Below are 20,159 nucleotides of genomic sequence, written 5' to 3'. Positions count from 1 at the left end.
TAAGACACATTGCTAGCAGAGGGACATGCAGCATTTCCATACCGGAGGATAGACCAGCCACTTCTCTACATCCCCCAGTTGTAAGTTATCTACTTCTATGTTTTCTCTAACTTTATTGTGCTTATGGTTAGCCAGTTGCAGAGATTTACATTTGTGAAGATTACACTGGGGGACTGTGGCGTTCGTTACCAACATTAACTGTTATTCAAGCACCAGTTCACAGCTGCAGCCATGCTTTCTGAGCGCCTGGTGGGTTAACTTGCTGTTTACCCGTTTCACATGCCTGTTTTTAAGGGTAAACTATAAAACTGCTTCAGTTATAGGTGTAAACTCTGAACATATAATTATAAAATCGTTCTGAATGTCTCCTGCATTTCCTTTTCCTATAACTAGTCCTCAAAATGCTCACTAGTTAAAGTGGAGCAAAGCATACAGTGACACAATGTGACAAAGACGGAACTGTTTTGGAACAGTTCTCCCGTTAGACACTTGATGCATTTCGTTAGACCAGGGGCGAGCAAACTTTTCCCTCTGCGCACCCCTGCCTTCTCTCCTTACCAGCTCGGGCCCCCTCCTTCCTTGTCTTCGGCGTCAAATGACGCCACATGACCCCACAACCGGCGACACGTCGCCAAAGACAAGCTGTGAGACATTCAAGAGGCCTCACGCGATCCCCAGGCATTTAATTTAGATGCCTTGGGGAAGCGTGTGGGGCCTCTACAACCACTGTGCCCACCCCTGAAAAATCTTGCGCCCCCCACTTTGCACACCCCTACGTTAGATCAACCAGCAAAACGTGCTGTTTTTGATCATTTTCATGGATCTATATTAAAACATCCCAAAAGACTTCAAATACAAGATTGCACGAGCAATGCCAAGTGAGCTATTATTTTGTTCTGTTCCTCCTCAGTGAGAATCTTCAATTTTTTTTTTTTTTATATATATATTTGAAAAATTCCCTTTTGCATATTTGCAATCTTATGAATTTATGAAAGGTGATTTTCAGTTCTGGATGCTGCAACGAAAAGCAACTGTCATGTTAACATTTAACATTTACATTTAACAATTAACATTTACAACCACTGTAGGTAAAGGTAAAGAAAAAGGCATAGTGCAGACAGTACTAGACAAAAGTTTAGTGTTGACATAAACACATATAACTCACACTTTGTAAAGTTGTTACAGGCAAGTTTAAGGTTAAGCTGTAGGTGTGTGACATCACTTACTGGTATTCTCCATCCTCCAATATCGTCCGAACAGCACGGTCCTCACTAGATTCAGGCTCCAAATGCTCTTGCCTTGTCACAATCTCAACACGTTTCACAGCGTTAGCTGCTTTATCAGGAGTTTCATCTGTGATTCTCCTGATGAAACAGCTAATGCTGTGAAACGCGTTGAGATTGCGACAATGAAAGAGCACCTGGAGGCAGGATCTAGGGATGATATTGGAGGTGGGCGAATATCCGGAAGTGACGTCACACGTCGGAGCACTCAGCGAGGAGATTGATCATAGCCGTACTGAGGGCCCCCTATTAACAACAGAGGACCATAGGACTGCCGATGCACAGTGCTTGTAATCTAAGAGCAACACCAGGGACCCAGAAACCCAAAGCTTAACCTTAAACTTTCCAAGAAGAACGAAGCGGTGCAACTCCCATGCAGTAAGGACTCAGACCAGGACAGTGTCACTCAAGTGTAAGCTTTATTGACACCCGACAGCCCCAGAACCACTCTGACACGTTTCGCACGGTACACCGTGCTTTGTCAAAGAGAATACTAACACAGAACAGACATCGGCATAAAATACCCATCAGACCCTGCGTTCTAACCAATGATAACTCGGCATACACCCGGTTACTCCCACCTACTGAATATTTAATCACCATTCCAGCTAGTCGAGAAATGGGGAGTGTATACCGAGCGTCACAGGGTGTAGAAAGGTAACATAAAAACAACAAAGAAGTTAAGGGGATATCAAACATAAATTTGAAATATCAAAAAACGTTATTCTAACCATTACACCCCTATAACTAATTGTGAAAAACATATATGAACAAAAGAAATGAACATAAAAACAAGGATCAGAGGCTGTACTAATCCTGACAAATGTATTAAAATGAAACTAAAATCCTATCTCTAAATAAACATTTAAAAGTTAAAAAATTGTATCAAAACAGAAGTATTGACATCAAAGCAAAAAAAACAAAAACCCCTCCTCTATGTATATATATCTCAAGTATCACCAAGGGCAAAGATAGGAATATAAATCCAACAATGAATGGATATGTAATAATAAACCCTGAAATGGTGTTTCCAATGCAAACACCAATATAAATATAAGAAATCAGGGTAGTTCCCATCATATAATGTATAATGTATATTTGCACCTTGGTGGTACACTGTCATTCTATGGATATGTGGATACTTTATATGTGACGCTGATGGCTGTTTAAAAGCAGTTCAGGATTTTGCTATTGATATATTATCATACTTGGCCTGCATTTAGAAGCGCCACTAGGGGGTGTGAGACTCCCATCATTTCTACAGTTAACCTTAAACTTTGCCTGTAACAACTTTACAAAGTGTGAGTAATACAGTATGTGTTTGTCAACACTAAACAATTTTCCATAATTGGTCTGCACTATGCCCTTTACTTTACCTTGAGGTACAGTATATCCACTTCAAGACATTTGGAAGAACACCGGTGTCGTTACCTGCATACCTTTGGGAAACATCAGCCATTACATCATCAAAGAGGCACACAACAGCCAGTGGTTGTAGCTCCTTTATTTATTCTATTTTCTAGTAAGTGGACACACATATGAACCAAGCTGAATTCCACAGTCCCATATTTCTGTGCACAGTATACACTATTATTGTTTTACTCTTTTCTGGGATGAGCCTGCTCCTTTTGGATTTTGGAGGAGAAATGCTGCACTAGAGGACTCCTCATCTTTGGTTTTGAGCAACTTTCATCCCAGAATCTATCGCTTATATACACTTACTTTTTAATCCACGTTATTTACGTATATGATTAGTGTGGGAGCGCCGTCCAATTATTTTTGGTGTGGTGTATACCTTAAATAACCACAATCCAAACTATGTATTTGCAACAAACTGTACTATGGCCCCATAGCACGCCCGGTAACACAATATATACACAATAACTGTAACCACAGCTAATTACATTAGCAATTGTCCCCCCAAAGTACTGAGGGTGCCCTGGGCACCTAGAACCCGGTGTCCAGCAGAACAATCCCTCCCAGAGATATGTGAGGGCAGCGCTACCCTCCCCATGTGGTGTTGGTCCACGTGGGTACCTTCTTGAGTACTTGGGTACACCAGGGTATGCTCAGATAGGCCGAATCCTTGATCCCACGATGCAGGGCCTCCGACACTATCCCCTCTCACCTTATGTCCGGTAGTACCGTGCGGCCATTCCAACAGGCCTGGGGAATTCTCCCCTGTGGTTCCGTCTGCTCCACTGGATCTTTTGCACACCAAGGGTCAAGTCCCTTAATATTGGCCAGCCCTGCAGTACTCCACTACAGTGTAGTGGAAGCTAGCTGGGGCCTACGGGGACAGGGTCTGGCCTAGTCCAGGGGGCTTGACTAGCTTCCCGGACACTACCTCTGCCTTCGCCAGCTCTGTCAGGACTGAGCACGCCGCCTAGAGTCCGCGGAGGAAATCCTGAATGACAGGACCTCCCCTTCCTGCAGCGCCAACCCCAAGAAGGGCGCTGCCTTACGCACAGTCCATCTGTATGTGGCTGCACCAACCACAACATGGCCAATGCAGCTCACTCAAACCCTCACATGCGACGGGACCAATGCCAGGGAGGAGGCAAGTGAGGGTACCCTGCTATAAATATTAATATGCAAATGCATTCCACTGACTGCAAAATACTCCTCTGCAGCCATTTAGTGAACCCCGAGCTGAATCTTCGCCGATCGATCACAGGAGAACGGATCGATTTGGCAATTTAGCTAATAACTTATTGTGTGGATTATATTGATGCACATATTACTGGGGGGGAAATAAAATGTAAAAAAAACAGCAGCTTGACTTCTACTTTAAACGAGCAATCCATGCCATATCCTACATGGTTTTTTTTTTTTTTTTTAATTAACCAGTTCTATAGTATTAAATAATACTGCATTTTATTTTTTTAATTCAACTCTTAGTGCCACTTTTTAGTGGTTTTGATATACTGAGCATTCCTTGATTTCTATAGCTGGTTTTAACACACCTCCCCAGCAGTGCAAGATCTTTGGCAACAAATTATCACAAACAGAAAAGTGCTGCAATGTTCCCAGCAGTTTGAGCTGCAAACAGTAACACTAGTTAATCTTACCTTGTTAATATAAGAATACAATGTAGCTGCTGAGTTACACTGAATGATTAATTGAGTCTGAATGGCAGACATTTAGTGAACCCTAGGAAGCAGGATCTTTGCTGACCGAACACGTGAGTATGACTTAATCGACAGCCAAAGGTAATCAAAGGCTGCATATATTAAAACAAAAGATGTATTTATTTATTTTTAAGTGCAGTGCAGACCGCCTCTTCAACCAGATTAATGTTGTGTATATTTTATTCACTATGCGTTTCATAATTATTACTAACATCTGTAATGAAATCTCCTTTTTCACTGTAGGTCTTCCAAAAGCAGCCGTTATTAGTCAGCTCCAGGCCTTAAAAGGTGCTGCTGGAATTTGGGCTTTTGGTGGAACTCCTGATGACATTGTGTATGTCACTCTTCCTCTCTACCATAGTGCTGCTTCTCTCATTGGAATAGGTGGATGTGTTCACCTGGGTATGTCTTATCTTTCTGCTCTCAATTAAATGTCCTCTAGTGATTGGGCTCAATTTTTGGCTAACCACTTATTGTGGCAACATATTTTTAAACACATTAACACTGCTGTTTTGGTACACTACCCAACATTTGAAGGGTTAAAGGAGATATTTAAATATGCAGATTTGAAAGATGGTAATCATAATCTGCATGATTTTAATGTTAGCTCAATACATCTTTTTTGAATTGCTGTGGCAGAAAGCACAAAAGGAAAAAAAACGGCGCTAACATAATATAAATGAGTTAATTACAAATATACAGTGATAACAAACTTATTAGTGCTAACAGAGGAAGGTAATAAGTTCATTATAGATATACTTAGGTTCAGCAGCCAGAGTCCAGGAGAGAGTTCCATGTCACTCCAAAAGTGAGCAAAGAAGAAAAGATGCTCTCCGGGGCGTTGTCTCAAGTATATTCCTTTTAGTCCAAAATAAAAATAAGAGACGATAGCAATGTATCAATACAGGTTAATTAACCCTTACAGTTCATACATTTGAAGTCATGAATTTACAATTTAGCATAGCTTATGTTGTAATTCTTTTCCTATCCGGAGTGTCAGAGGTTAATCTAGACAGGCTAGGTCTCCAATACATATAGACTTGTAATGGAAATAGAAGAGAGAAAAGATCATGGCACAATACATTTATTACAAAAGACTAGATTAAGAACAATATTGCACTTACAGACAGTATAATCAAAAACAGCATTTTTGGATAGCTTCCCAGCGTGTGGTAGTAACTCTTTGCTTTGATGGTAATGTTGCTCACATATTGTAGAGTCCATGGTCCCCTTCCGCTGTGTGTCCGCTGCGCCCGTGACCTCCGATTTCCTTGAGTGAGGACACTGCACCTCTCCTACTCCCCAGGAATCGTAGAAGCAGGAAAAGCAAAAAGAACAGATTCCAAATTCAATAATAAAAGAAAACACCAAAATATTGCAGATTGTCTAAACTTTTCTATAGAAACAATTTAAGCAATAGAAAAATGCGCACCCACAATATAAAACATTTTAAAAAGTATGTTATGACATATTTGGCATCAGAACAAGCAGGTTCACGGGTTTGGAGAAGAATCACTCCACCACCTCGGATGGCCTTAGTGTCGTTTGTAATCCGCAGCCATCACTTCTGGTCTCGGCATACATTGTGAGGACAGAGAGGTTGAGAGAACATTGTAGAAGAAGGTACATTTGCTTACACACTTCCAAATACACATGAGTGGACAAAAATGGCAAATACTTAGGAGCCAGATAGAGTTTTGTTACAGTCTCTCACTCTTCTGGTTATATCGCATTGTTTGTGCATCTATATATAGTAGTCACAGTGTACTCTGCGCTTTACAAAAGACCATACAACAAGTGCAACAAATAAAATCCAACAATAGGAAAGTAAATCCCTGCCCCGGAGAGTTTACATCATCGGGCCCCTGGAGTGCCAGACCTAATGATGTGGTAGGTTAAAGTGACTGCCTACATTCTTGACTCATAGCACCTCTGTTAAGGCCGTTAAACTTGCATAGCTGTGTATATTTAGAGCTAAATCTCTAATATGAGGGTGAAAGATATAGAAAAACTCACTCAAACAGCAGTGCAAAAAAAAACCCCAAAATATCTCCATGACTGAGTGAGTAATGTTATTTTAAACCCCATTATCATTGAGACAACAATCGTAAACTACACACATTAGCACTTATTCCTATCATATAACTAAATAAAAACGGGGTGTATACACAACATAAGAGGAACAATTAAGAAGCAAACAGCAGACAAAATACCACCACATTTATGGATTGGTTGGAATAAACTGCAGAGCAAAGCGGTGGAAATTGAAGGGCTGGAAGCATACGATAAAATTGTATATTTAATGGACAATTGAAGCAACAGCGCCCCCCCCCCCCCCCCGCGCTTACCTCGGCTCCAGCGTCTGCATGAGAATGTGTTGCCATAGCAACGTGATGTCATTTGACACTGCGTTGCCATGGCGACGCGTCTAAGAAGCAGCCGGAGCCAAGGTAAGGCTGCAGTCCCTGTAACTGCCTGTGCGTACGGCGTGCGCTGTGCGTGTAAGCACCGCCCCTCAATGGGGCTGGGCCCAGTAGACACCGTCACGCTGAAGATGCAGCCGCGCCATACTGCAAGGTTTTTTACAACTCAATCAAATTGAGTTCAAACCTTGCGATGTAATGGCCATGTCCCCGCAAATCCCCGACCACGCCCCCTCCCGTCGCAAGCTTCCCTCTCTCCTGGAGACCGCAGATCGCTAACCGCCGGGCGCGCGTGTCACAGAACGCACTGGGGACTCAGCCTAAGTCTGGTTTACACGAGGCCCTGCAGCTCCCCAGCACTTAATTTAAGTGCCTTCGGGAAGCGCGCGGGGCTTCTGTAAACGCCTCGCAGTCAGTCTTGCGCCCCCCCTGGGGGTCGCACCACCCACTTTGCGCACCGCTGCATTAACATAGTAACCCTTTGCCATGGTGTAGATCCCCAAATGTGGCCAAATAAGCCGCACAGCTTTTTTTAGTGCTGAGAAAGTTGATTCAAAAATTGGAAATGGGTCGTTCTTTCTGAATTTCCTTAAAGGATGAAACCGAAATGTTATTTCCCCCCCCTTTATTTATTTTTTTGATAGGTGCAACATGTGTATTAAGGAAGAAATTCTCAGCAACTCAATTTTGGATTGACTGCAAAAAGTACAATGTTACCGTTTTTCAATACATTGGAGAATTGTGCCGTTATTTATGTAAACAGCCCAAGGTCAGTTCCAAATGTAATCCTGTGCTACAGATCCGTTTCACATTTTACCTTATTCCCCCACCCCGTGGGGAAAAACGTCCTACGTCACATGGCCCAAGAGGAAGCCACAACACCATTTATTTTGGCTTCCTATTGACCTGCATGACGTAGAGGATTGAAACCTCCATGAATTACCGGCCGCACTCTCTGGTAGGTATCTCTGCAAATTAGCATTCTTGTTGTCAAGTCATTATTTCTCTCCCCCACGTGCAAACAAAAATAATGCTAAAAGTACAAACTTAAGGAAACCGTGCAAGCAATAACGATAAAAGGCAAAACAGTTTGACACAGCCAACATGCTGCACTTTTAATAAAGAGATCTACATAATGAATGACATCTAACTAATATAGAGTTTTGGCTGAGGTAATTTAGGATGTGCAGTTTCAAATGTACTTGTGTCTAAACAACTGCTGAAAGGTGGTATTTCCAGTAAGATCATGGAATGACTAAAAAAGCATTTAGGTACTTTTGTTTGTGTTATGGCTGTAGCTGAAAGGCTCTCTGCCTTATTAGAGGCCTCTACAGTTGAACAAATGCAGGAATTTAGTTAACTCCCTGTCAGTGACATATTTATTGTGTATTTAGCGTATGGCAAACCGAGGAGTAATGAGACAATGGGAATAAACTTTGGTCTTGACACAGGTATGATGGGTTAGGCCTGAAAGAGGATCCACCCTAGGGGAGAGAATATGGAGGCGGGGAGGGTGGAGTAAACCTGAAACTGTAAACAGAGGCAGGCGAGGAGCAGCTGGGTATTTAAGTCATTTCTCCCCAGAATTCCCTTTACAATATATGTTGCTGGAGATTTCTATATTGGCAAATCTAAACCAGTGCAAATGTGCACTAAATAGATATTGTTTTAACTTACCATTAGATGTTTATTTTCAGACAAGAAAACTCCTTGCATGCATGCATACATGTACAAAAGGCTTACAGAGTTTATCCCAGTATTATTATTTTTTTAATAAAATAAAAACATGCCATATTGGTTAATAGTATTACATGTCAACATTGATGTGGTATATATAAGAATATACGTGTGTGTGTTATATATATATATATACTAGCAAAGAGGGTAAAAAACCGCCCAGTAAACTGTTAATAGGCACTCAATAATCAGAGAAAAAATATAATATTATAATGTATATCAAACTTTGTATCACATACTGTATACGAATTTCCCTAATATATTTTCTGGTGTGGCATATAATTACATGAAACAGAAAATATAACCCCTAAATAAGCACTCTGGGTATACCAAAAAATACAAAATATTTATTACACATCAATAATAAATAACACACTAATATTAAAACCAATGTCCTCTCAATAATACAAATGACTCCTTAGGCCGAGTTCAGGGTGGCTGCTACGCAATGTGAGCGCGTTTGCGTGCGCGCACGTCCGTCGCAATTTCAGGTTGTTTGTTGGGAGTGTTCAAACTGAAAACTCCACCGGCGGCAAAGTGCAGTGTTGACGCTGCTACATTTTGCCGCTACAACCAAAAATGATATTTGGGGCTGCAGTCGCGTCACGTGAGCTGATTCAGTGAACCAGCTCCGTGACACGTGCGCCACGCCCCCAAATGCCGCGACCCAACTCCTGCAGCCAAGTCACAGATCGCTGGGCTGCAGGAGCACGCGGGGGAGGCATGCACGGACGCAAGCGTCCGTAGCAGCCACCCTGAACTCGGCCTTAGACAGACCTCCAATATATATTGGCACAAAACAGCAGTATGTCTGCAAAGTAATAAACCTAATGCGCTAAATGTATATATAATCGAATAGTGGTATAAATCATATGATAACGCCTCTAGCTATAGCTGGAAAAGAGTGACTGCTGGACAGAAATGCACACACAAAATAAACATGTGAGAACAAAGTAACAGAGCTAACAATACCAAAGCAGGTTCAAACAGAGTAAGGGAATCCGTAGCACTAATAGTCCACATCAGGAAGAAAAACCGTCAATGAAGACTACCAGAAAATATTTTTGCTGTCACAGAAGTCAGAGAGGACGTGCTTTGGGGTGGGTCTGATCTACACACAGACACACACACATCTTATTATTCACTGGAAAATAACATTGCCTGTTTTTGGTCCCAGGGGTCTCACACTTGAATGAAGTCTCACTGGGAAAAAAGATAATTCAAATTTGTTCAAAAAACTACGAGGTGAATTATTTGGAACTTTAGACTCTGGCAGCTGGGTAATTTCCAGGAATGACACAATGCACGTCCTGAGTGATGACTGTACCACTTGTACATTTAATCCTCAACCACTGGCAACTTCTCTTCCTCATCTTTCATTTCCCACTGACAGCTATCTAATGGGCAATCCCCGCGTCCATCTAACTAGAGTTTACTATTGCAGTAACAATTCTTCACCACCCAAGTCGCCACTTTGTTTTAAATATAAATGACAGCAGTGCATGCAGAATAAAATGAAATATGCCTTGTATTTATACAAACAGGTGGAAGGGGAAAAAGATCACAAGGTCCGCATGGCCGTTGGAAATGGTGTTCGTAATGAGGTGTGGACAGAGTTCATCGATAGATTTGGTGAGATAAAGATGTGTGAGCTGTACGGGGCCACTGAAGGGAACATTTGCTTCATGAATCACACAGGGAAAATTGGATCTGTTGGACGCACTAATTTATTTTACAAGGTAAAACACTCAACACCTTAAACACAGAAATACTGTAAATGCTAATTCAACATAACAGAAATTAGAGGCATTCCAAGCGGCTTCTCTAGAATCATTTATATGAATACAAGTTTTATTGTAAGACATTAGTTCTGTGGTACATGAGCTTTCAAGACCACATACAGATGCAGCAGCCATTATTGTAAGAAATCACAGCGCCGTTTTCGTGTGCACTGCTGTACTCCACCCGGCCAATCGCCCCAGGCACACGTGTTTATCGCGGTTGCTTTGTTTGAATTTCATGGATTGTGTGCAATTAAATGCAATGAAATTAATGAATTGTAATATGTACAGTACTGTGCTACTGTGTCAATTTCAGGTGTTTAAAAGCCACAACACTAAAATGCCATTTTCTGCACTCGCCTGCACTCGCGTCTTAGGGCGGTAAGGTTGGAAGAAATCCCGCGCAATGACATGGGTATTCCGAGGTATACACCGCGTGATTTGTTAAAATAATGGCCGCTGCATATGTATGTTCTTTTTATTTATTTATTTTAAAATGTGAATGTTTCATTTATTCAATAAAATACTGTATTTCACAGATAGTAATTGTCACAGATGCATACTTCCTTTTATTAATAATTTTAAGTAACTTCTAATCCACTAGCTGTCAATAGAGATTGTCCAATGCAGTATAAGTACAGGCTCAAGGATTACCAGGATTTGTTTTTAAGTGTGCTTTAAAAAGGCAAGGTGCAATATTAATTTCCTAGATTGCATTATGGGAATTCACCATGAGGAGATTTAATAACCCTTATTAGAAACGTCAATATAGTTTTATACTCGTTAAATGTTTTCAATTCAGAATAAAATACATTTCCATATATCACAGAGCAACCTTGTGGATTACTCATACCCTGTTGTATTTGGAATTCTTTTTTCAGAGGACACCGTACAGTAGCTACAGTAAAAGGCAATGGAATAATAAGTACATTGTTTTCTAGTTTTGGAACCAAGTGCATTATTACCATAGGCTTCAAAGATGCCATTCCTTTCTTGGGATGTGTTAGCTCTGGTTTCATTGCCTGGAACAGTGTACAAATTGAGTGCCAGAGAAGTGGGCATTATTGAGTCTTGTACGGTGGACAAGCACATTAGCATTAGATATCTAATTATTAATTGCGGGTGCTCTTATTGTCACATTCATGATCTAAATTGTAGCTCTTCAGAAAGTGGCAGGTTGGATTTCATACATGCAATATTTTCTTATTTTATAATGTTTACTGAATTGTTACATTTTGAATGATGTTTTATGTGTTTTTGTTATGTGTTATGTGGGCTGGGTAAAACTAAAATTCTCTATTTTTTTCTTCTAGATGTTGTTGCCTTTCGAATTGATAAAGTATGATATTCAAAAAGATGAGCCAATTAAAAATCAGCAAGGCTGGTGTGAAAGTGTTAAAAAAGGTAAATATTATTTGAGTTGAACATACAAATTATCCAACATAGACAGAATACTGTATTTGAAGTGCTAAAGGAAAGTTGCAGATGCAGAATCTTTTAAATTTCATAATATATAATATAATCTCATTATTACAATATGCCCTTCTATTCTTCCATATATTGTCTTAACACTCCTCAACATTTTTACTGTGGCAAGGTTAGTGACACATTGGCCAGGAGTAAATAAATAAGAGTTAATATCACACTTGTTAAGAAAAATAAAAAAATATTTTGGGCGCCTTTACCCCAGTGTTATGGCCTAAGCCAGGGGTGTGCAGACTGGGGGACAGGACATTTTCTGGAGGGGGCGCAGTGCTTACAGAGGCACCGCGCTCTTTCCCACAACATTTAAATAATATATCGGGGGAGCACGCAAGGCCTCTGTAACTTCCTCTTACCTGCTCTCCAGCGGCTTCTGGTGACGCATAGCCATGACAACGCAGCATCAAATGACGCTGCTGGGTCAAATGGCAACGACAAATGATGCCGGAGAGAAGCTAAGGGGGGGGGGGGAGGGGGGCGCAAGCAGGGGGGGTTGGGAGAGCAGGCAGAGGGTGCGAAGAAAAAAAGTTTGCGCACCCCTGTCCTAAGCCATCTCCATTGCCATAAAAATGTACTGGATGCAGTATGAAACTGACAATCACAATGCAGTAACCAAAACCAAACGAATAAATGCAACTTAATTACCATATGTTATGAACAGGAGGAAAATCGTATACTTCTTAAATAAAAGTTATTACAAGCCCTATGGCAGAAAAAACATTAACCCCTTTGACGCGAGTGGCTACCAATATATTCCACAGGCACCAAATGGATTAATATAGTCCTAACACTACCTACTTACTATCTACGGCCTTACTTAGGAATACTATACTTTACTAAACATTAATGGAAGCAAGTGCTAAGTGCCTACCAATCTCCTTCACCGTGGGCCTAACCAGTCTCCTGTGGCAGTTACACCCAACAATCACACCTCAACTCCCTCCTCCACAAGCAGACCTAACCCCCACATCTATAGGATTGTCTAACAGTCCTATTAGCCACCTTGGGCTAATAGGGCTATCGGCCAATGTAACACAATAAAACAAAGTTAGAATGTTTAAAATAAAAACAGACCTTTATTACAATAATGAATACATCAAAGGAGGCTAATGCATCCCTTGATGCCAATGAGGCTACCTAGGCCGTATTGTGTTACATTAGCTGACAGTCCAATTAGCCTCCACTGGCTAACAGGGCTGTTAGCCAATCCAACTGATGGGGGTGGGTTTGGTGTGTTTTGAGCTGGTTAGAAGGGCGTAGGGTTGGGCAAAACACAGGTAGCATAGTAATGTTGTGATAATAGAAATGGGCAGTAACTTTCTATCTGTTGTCTGCTGGTGTCACAAAGGTTCTTGTGTGAAGCTGCAGCATGCGAGTCACGGAACTTCCAGCCACATTCCCCCTAACCAATCCCTTCCTGCTGCACTTCTGCAGCTATATGGAAGCATGAGTCGACAGTCAGTATGAAGGGAGTGGGGCTGGTCTGGAAGCTCTGTGACTGAGAGGCTTTCACATGCTGCAGCTTCAAGTAATTCTCCCTACCCCCTACCCCTCCCACGAGAGAGAGAACTGGCTGCACACTATATCAGCAACTGTCACAGGGTGAGAGACACCCACTAACCCCCACACCATTAACCCCCACATCCCTGTGTGTAACTGTTACCCAGGTACTATGTAATCATTATACCCTACCCCATGTTATTTATGTACTGTGTAATCATTATACCTTACCCTCTGTTACTCATGCTTTGGCAATACTGAAATGTTCTTTTGGCATGCCAATAAAGCTGATTAGAGATAGAGATTGAGATTTGCTGCTAAACTAACATTAGGAAACGTTTACTTTAAATGTTTAATCAGAGTGAATATATATTACTGTCTATGATCTTGTTATGTGGGGGTGGTAAATTTCACAGCTAGAAAGCTACATTACTAATTCTGTGTTTTTTGTTTTACTCAACACTACAGGTGAAACTGGGCTCCTGGTATCACGGGTGAACGCCAGAAACCCTTTCTTCGGCTATGCTGGGAATAAAAAACACACAAAAAAGAAGTTGTTGTGCGATGTATTCAAAAAAGGAGATGTTTATTTCAATTCTGGAGATTTGATGGTCCAAGACCATGACGATTTTATTTACTTTCAAGACAGGATTGGAGATACTTTCAGGTAAATTACTACACCCAGTTCCAGTCACTATATTTGGTATGTGACTTTTCAATCTGATTGTCAAAGATGATGTACAATCCGTGTAAGTAAATCACAGCAGTTGTGCATTGATATACCTTTAATGAAGGATTGCTGTTTTCTAATGCACAGTACAGCAGTGTTTACAATACTTCATGATGTATCACAATGTGCTATTTTGTATTTAAATTTAAGAACAGTTACCTGTTAATAATATTGTGTAATAACACCTGAAACCTTTTTTTTTTCTTTCTTATTTGTTATCTACTTTTCAGTCTAAAGTCTAACTAGAGCTCGCAGTCATTTTAATGATTCGTGGAAAAGTATTCTGGGACAGATTTTAGAAAGGGAACCGTTTTTCCATTTAAATCAGCTCATTTCTATTACTAAGCTTTACTGTATATACTGTAAACTGAAAGGCACTTTGGTTTTCAAGTCATTATCATACAGTACGGAATCCGTATTAATGTTGCTGCTTTGTGCATGAATGTAAATTGATGCTTTGGGCCTTATAAGTGTGATAACTGAAAGGTCTACCTAAACCTCCAGGCATTATTAGTTTTAAAGAAAAAAATGCCTCTATTACAAATTAAAGATCATATTTACCAAGGGCCTTATTCTGCAGAAGCAGTTGTTTGGGACAAAAAGTTTTTAGACAAAAATGTCCATTGAAGTCTATGGAGATTTTTGTACAAATGGCCTGAGCTACAACTTTGGCAGATAAAGAATTGCCCCGTAAGCAGTCTATCGCCACAAGGCATCTTGTGACGCTGGAAGACACTTTACAGGCCTTTAGGTGGACGGTAGGTGAACCTCAAACATGAGATCAACAAGTTTTTTGCATTTATGCACAATTACAGTAGATGCAAAATGAAAATCTTGCTGTTTGTCAAGACATAATAGGGGAACCCCTGCTGCAGCCTTTGCGGTGAAAAAATGATATGAACGGTGCTTGGGTGTAAACTGTAGAATATGAAGGAGAGAAGGAACCCAATATAGCACTCAGGTTCACACTCTGGTGGTGAGTGAATGTTTTAAAAACATAATCTTTATTAAACAATCAATTATAAAATATTGGTCGAGCGACGTACTAAGGGTGGGTTGATCCTAAATAAGCTATATATGGGTCAAATATGGGTCAAAACACCTAAAATAGCCACCTTCTATAGCCTGCCCAAACTACATAAGAACAAGATCCCCCCTCCTGGCAGACCCATAGTGTCGGGGATAGGGAACCTAACTGAACGGGCAAGCTCTTATGTGGATCGAGTGCTGAGGCCCTACGTCATGGCCTTACCATCTTACTTGAGAGACACCAAGGATGTCCTGAAGCGGTTGGATGATATCTGTATCAGTGAAGATACTATCTTGGTCAGCCTAGACGTAGAAGGCCTATACACTAGCATTGATCATAAGTATGGCCTGGAGGCGGTATCCCACTTCCTGAAGACAAGGGGTCGGTGGTACACCAAGCATAACCTATTCACCCTAGAACTGCTCAGATTTGTACTGACACGTAATTACTTCCTTTTCGACTGCAAAATATACCATCAACTGAGGGGCACTGCAATGGGCACCAAATGTGCCCCTACGTATGCCAACCTCTACCTGGGATGGTGGGAATCCCAGGTAGTATTTACAGAAGAAATGGAAACATATACTGAGCATGTCGACCTCTGGGTCCGCTACATCGATGATGTGTTTGTCCTGTGGCGAGGCCCAGAGGAAATGCTAAAAGAGTTCATCAGTGCACTCAACACTAATGTGTTCAACCTCCACCTCACCCTGGATTACAGCAAGGACACTATGTGTTTCCTGGATCTATTCATTTCAAGGGGCAACGAGGGTTCCCTCCATACCACCATATACCGCAAAGCAACAGCCACTAACAACCTTCTAGAAGCCAGTAGTCACCATCCAAAGGCTCAGGTTAATGGCATACCGACAGGCCAGTTCCTTCGACTCAAAAGGAACTGTAGCACTGATCAGGAGTACGAAAAACAGTCCAAAGCAATGACACAACGCTTTGTGGAGAGAGGGTATAGCCGGAAAAGTATAAAGAAGGCCTACAAAAGAGCTAAATATACCCCACGCCAGTCCCTTATTATGGACAAACCACCTAGCCTACCAGACAAAGTGATTCGCTTTATAGGCACATTTAATCGCGAATGGCCCCAGGCAAGAGCTATTCTGGAGAGACACTGGCACATCCTAAGAGCAGACGAGCTCCTCAGAGGTGTCACCAAAGACCGCCCATCCATGACCAGCAGACGAGCCAAGAATTTGAGAGACTTGTTGGTCCATAGCCACTTTGAGGAGGAGAAACCAAGAACATGGCTGCCACCAAAACCCACTGGATCATATACTTGCCAACGATGCAAGGCATGCCAATATATGAACACCACTAAACAGTTTGGAAATTGGAATGACACCAAGACGTATCCCATACGCAGCTTCATCAACTGCCTCAGCACAGGTGTCATATACCAAGGAAAATGTGTCTGTGGCAAGGTATATGTGGGCAAAACAAGTAGATGTCTCAAACAGAGGGTTCTGGAACACATAGGTACCGTGAGGAATAAGACGGACAAACCCCTGTCGAGACACGTCAATCAATGTCATGGCGGGGACCTCAAGGCCGTCACCTTTTGTGGGATTGACCATCCAACTAAAGGACTGCGGAAAGGAGATTGGGACAAAGTTCTCCTCCAGATAGAAGCCAAATGGATATACACACTTGGGACATTGGCACCTAGAGGCTTGAATGAGGGGTTTCTATACACCCCATTCCTATAGGCAGGGTATGCCCATTCATTTTGTTATCACTTGGGATCATGTCTGTACACACACACAGTCCACTTCATATCGCTTTGTGACTACGTAACCACTTTACATATATATACACAGAACACCATTGCCATATCTGTTAATACAGGTAGCTCCCCAATCCTGTACACAGACCATCACCACCCAGGAGTGGTGACATTATCCTACCAGGGCCTCTCTGGACCCTGACATTATAATTAAATGTATATATGCACATGATCATATTGGACATCACTTTTACTACCCCTGTATCAGATTTGGAGTTTATCATTACTTCAATCTGCAAGCCTCTGACAACTAGGCAATAATAACACACAAATTGAGTCAGACCTTTATTAAATCAGTGTGCTGGATATGCAGTAACAAACATTGGTTTATTCACTGTGCTTTACTACAGGACCAAGTATATCATGGCACACCAGGGGTTAATTTATGACGTCATCACTGGGGGCCCTATATATACCTGCCTACCTGCAGGGTATCCTCAACGATACTAACTACTCGCCTTGAAAAAGCCCTTCGCGAAACGCGCGCGTCGGCACTCAGTATACACGTGCACGCGCAGATCAGGACTGCCTCCACATGATTCTCAGAGACCGCGAGTCAATGCAGTAGTCTGCGAGTGCGTTTTTATACAGGACAAAAGTGCCCCGACGGTCACTCTTAGCCTCCTGAAGGTGTTTATAGGGATAGTGTTCCGGCATAACAGTACTGAGGGAACGTACCTTCAGCATACTACAGCTGCCCTGCAGTGTTGGGGTGCTGTATACCATCCGTGAGGTTCCTTCAGCTTCATTTAAATCACTCTGTATAGTGTGAGTCAACAGCTTGCCCCCCACCATCAGCGTCTCCCAATTGGGATACTGACCCTTAGGACCTTAGTCAGGATACTTACCTCTGACTCCTACCACGCTGGTATATATAGGTCCACACACCCCCTAAGTATAGCACGCAGAGGGTTAACCGTAGGTCATTTTGACACTGATAGGGGCACACACACTTCTCCATTGAGGAGCTTAGCTGATTGCACTATACTACCACTGATATACATAATATATTTGTTTTTTATGTCTATCAGTTAGGTCACGCTTACCATTAAGTACCTTATATATTATATCTCTGTGACCTGCAATCTCAGTACTTACCCGGACACACCTGGAATAATCACCTACCACACAGGTCCGCATCAGGAATACTGTGCGAACCCAGTACCAGTGATTTATTAAATTCATCTGGCACACACTTATTATTTTGATCCAGACCCAATGGTGTTCTTTATTTAGGATCAACCCACCCTTAGTACGTCGCTCGACCAATATTTTATAATTGATTGTTTAATAAAGATTATGTTTTTAAAACATTCACTCACCACCAGAGTGTGAACCTGAGTGCTATATTGGGTTCCTTCTCTCCTTCATACAGTATTCTACTGTTTGTCAAGACAAAAATATGTACAGAGTTGTGTTAAACAGCATGTGGTATTACCTGCACTGTCCCTTGAAGTTGATATGTGGTCCATCGATGTTTAGGGACCCCTAAGTTCTGAGAGACCAGACTAGCTGAAAGGCCCAGTCATAAGCATGATAGAAAGACACGGTCAGGAAAGCCAAGGATGTCCAGCAAAAGCATGGCAAAGCCAAGGTTGTCTGGGTGCCCAACAATATTTCTTTCTACATCTGTGTCCTATATAATTTAACAAGGGAAAGGAGGGGAGGGGAAGGGAAAGAAGCTCTTGCTTCAGTCTATTAGGGTGTGACCGAGCCAGGGACAATTGAAGATAGAGAAAAGACTTGCCTGGACAAAAAAAAGATTCCCCTCTAAAACTAACACTCATCAGTTATAGAGAACGATTGTAATGTTATAACCTTTTATTGGTCCGTTATTATAAAATAGTAGTGGACAAACTAGAAGTGCAAACATATATCGCATGAATGTTTTCACTTCTAGTTTGTCCACTACTATTTTATAACGGACCAATAAAGGTTTTAATATTACAATCATCCTACATTGTGTCCGCAGGTTCTGTGTGTGTGTGTGTGTGTGTGTGTGTGTGTGTGTGTGTGTGTGTGTGTGTGTGTGTGTGTGTGTGTGTGTGTGTGTGTGTGTGTGTGTGTGTGTGTGTGTGTGTGTGTTTCATTGTGTGTCTGTATGTGCGGTGTAGTCCTTTATTTTTTTTTTTATTTTTTTTTTAGAATACTAAAAGATAATTTGGTAGTTTTAGAGGGAGTTATATCTACCAGAATCAAATGTTTTCATTTATGACACAATGGGCCACATTTACTAAGCAGCATTTTCTGCCATGAGGCACCGCCTGGCACTGGAAGACACCTTAGGCCGCGCTTATAGTGCGCGCGACGCGACGGATGACGTCACCCGTGAAAGTTGTATTTCGCTTTGCAGTGACATCGCTAGCGACCTGTCCATTGATTGGTTCAGAGGCTGTCACATGTGGCGACAACCTGTGAAAAATCAAATTTGACCGGCTTCCAAATTTCACGCTGCTTCATCGCGTCGCGCTTACTATAAGCGCACGAAACGTCGGCAATACATTTGTTTTGCCGCGACGTCGCGTCGCCGGCACTATAAGCGCAGCCTTACAGCCCATTCAAGTAAATGGGCTGTTAAGTATCTTCCAGCACTGGAGAGTGTCTTACAACATTAGACTTCTTCAGAAATATGAGCTATTGTATTTTTCATAGAGTGAAATAGTTGTTCAGTGTTCTACATTCCTACCTGTCATTACATGGCAATGATTCAGTAAAATGGGGAGCACCATGAGTGCAGATTATTTTTAGATTTGTTGTTCCTTCTGAACAAAATTACCCGAGGGATTACTTATTGGCACTCTGTAAAACATTTTACATTTGTCTAGATGGAAAGGTGAAAACGTAGCTACCACAGAAGTTTCGGATATTATTGGGATGCTGGACTTCATACAAGAAACAAATGTCTATGGAGTGACTGTTCCAGGTAAGGGTCTACCTTGCAGTTTGGGTTAGAAATGTGTAACCGTGATTTACACATACAGTAGTATGTGTGATATCAATGTAGAGTGATGTTAACAGTATCTACCCAGATTGGTTTCCGGGCAGCAAATATGACACACTCCATAAAACTAAACCTCTTTGCTTTCATGTCTGCAGGCCCATCTGAAACAGTAAAAGTTAGTGTATATTAAGTGTGATCCTGCTGGGATGGGCCGTTCCTTCGGAAACCTTTTACACGTTCATCTAGTGTTCTCAGAATATCATGACAAATTCTTTTTTAATTAAATCTAAGCATTTTATTTTAAACAACACTTGATGTAAAGG

General features: G+C 41.6%; 1 protein-coding gene across 1 annotated transcript in view; it reads left to right on the top strand.

The window, feature by feature from the left end:
* Window positions 1-20,159, top strand: part of SLC27A6 (solute carrier family 27 member 6) — a 51,637-nt gene that overhangs the window by 21,042 nt on the left and 10,436 nt on the right. The window contains exons 3-8 of the mRNA XM_075600203.1: window positions 4,658-4,816; window positions 7,482-7,606; window positions 10,119-10,313; window positions 11,669-11,759; window positions 13,806-14,004; window positions 19,721-19,818. Of these exons, the coding sequence (XP_075456318.1) occupies window positions 4,658-4,816; window positions 7,482-7,606; window positions 10,119-10,313; window positions 11,669-11,759; window positions 13,806-14,004; window positions 19,721-19,818 (867 nt within the window). The remainder of the gene's footprint in view (window positions 1-4,657; window positions 4,817-7,481; window positions 7,607-10,118; window positions 10,314-11,668; window positions 11,760-13,805; window positions 14,005-19,720; window positions 19,819-20,159) is intronic.

The sequence above is a fragment of the Ascaphus truei genome, chromosome 1 (assembly GCF_040206685.1).
Source record: "Ascaphus truei isolate aAscTru1 chromosome 1, aAscTru1.hap1, whole genome shotgun sequence".
Classification (NCBI taxonomy): Eukaryota; Metazoa; Chordata; class Amphibia; order Anura; family Ascaphidae; genus Ascaphus; species Ascaphus truei.
This window is presented reverse-complemented; position numbering and strand designations above follow the sequence as displayed.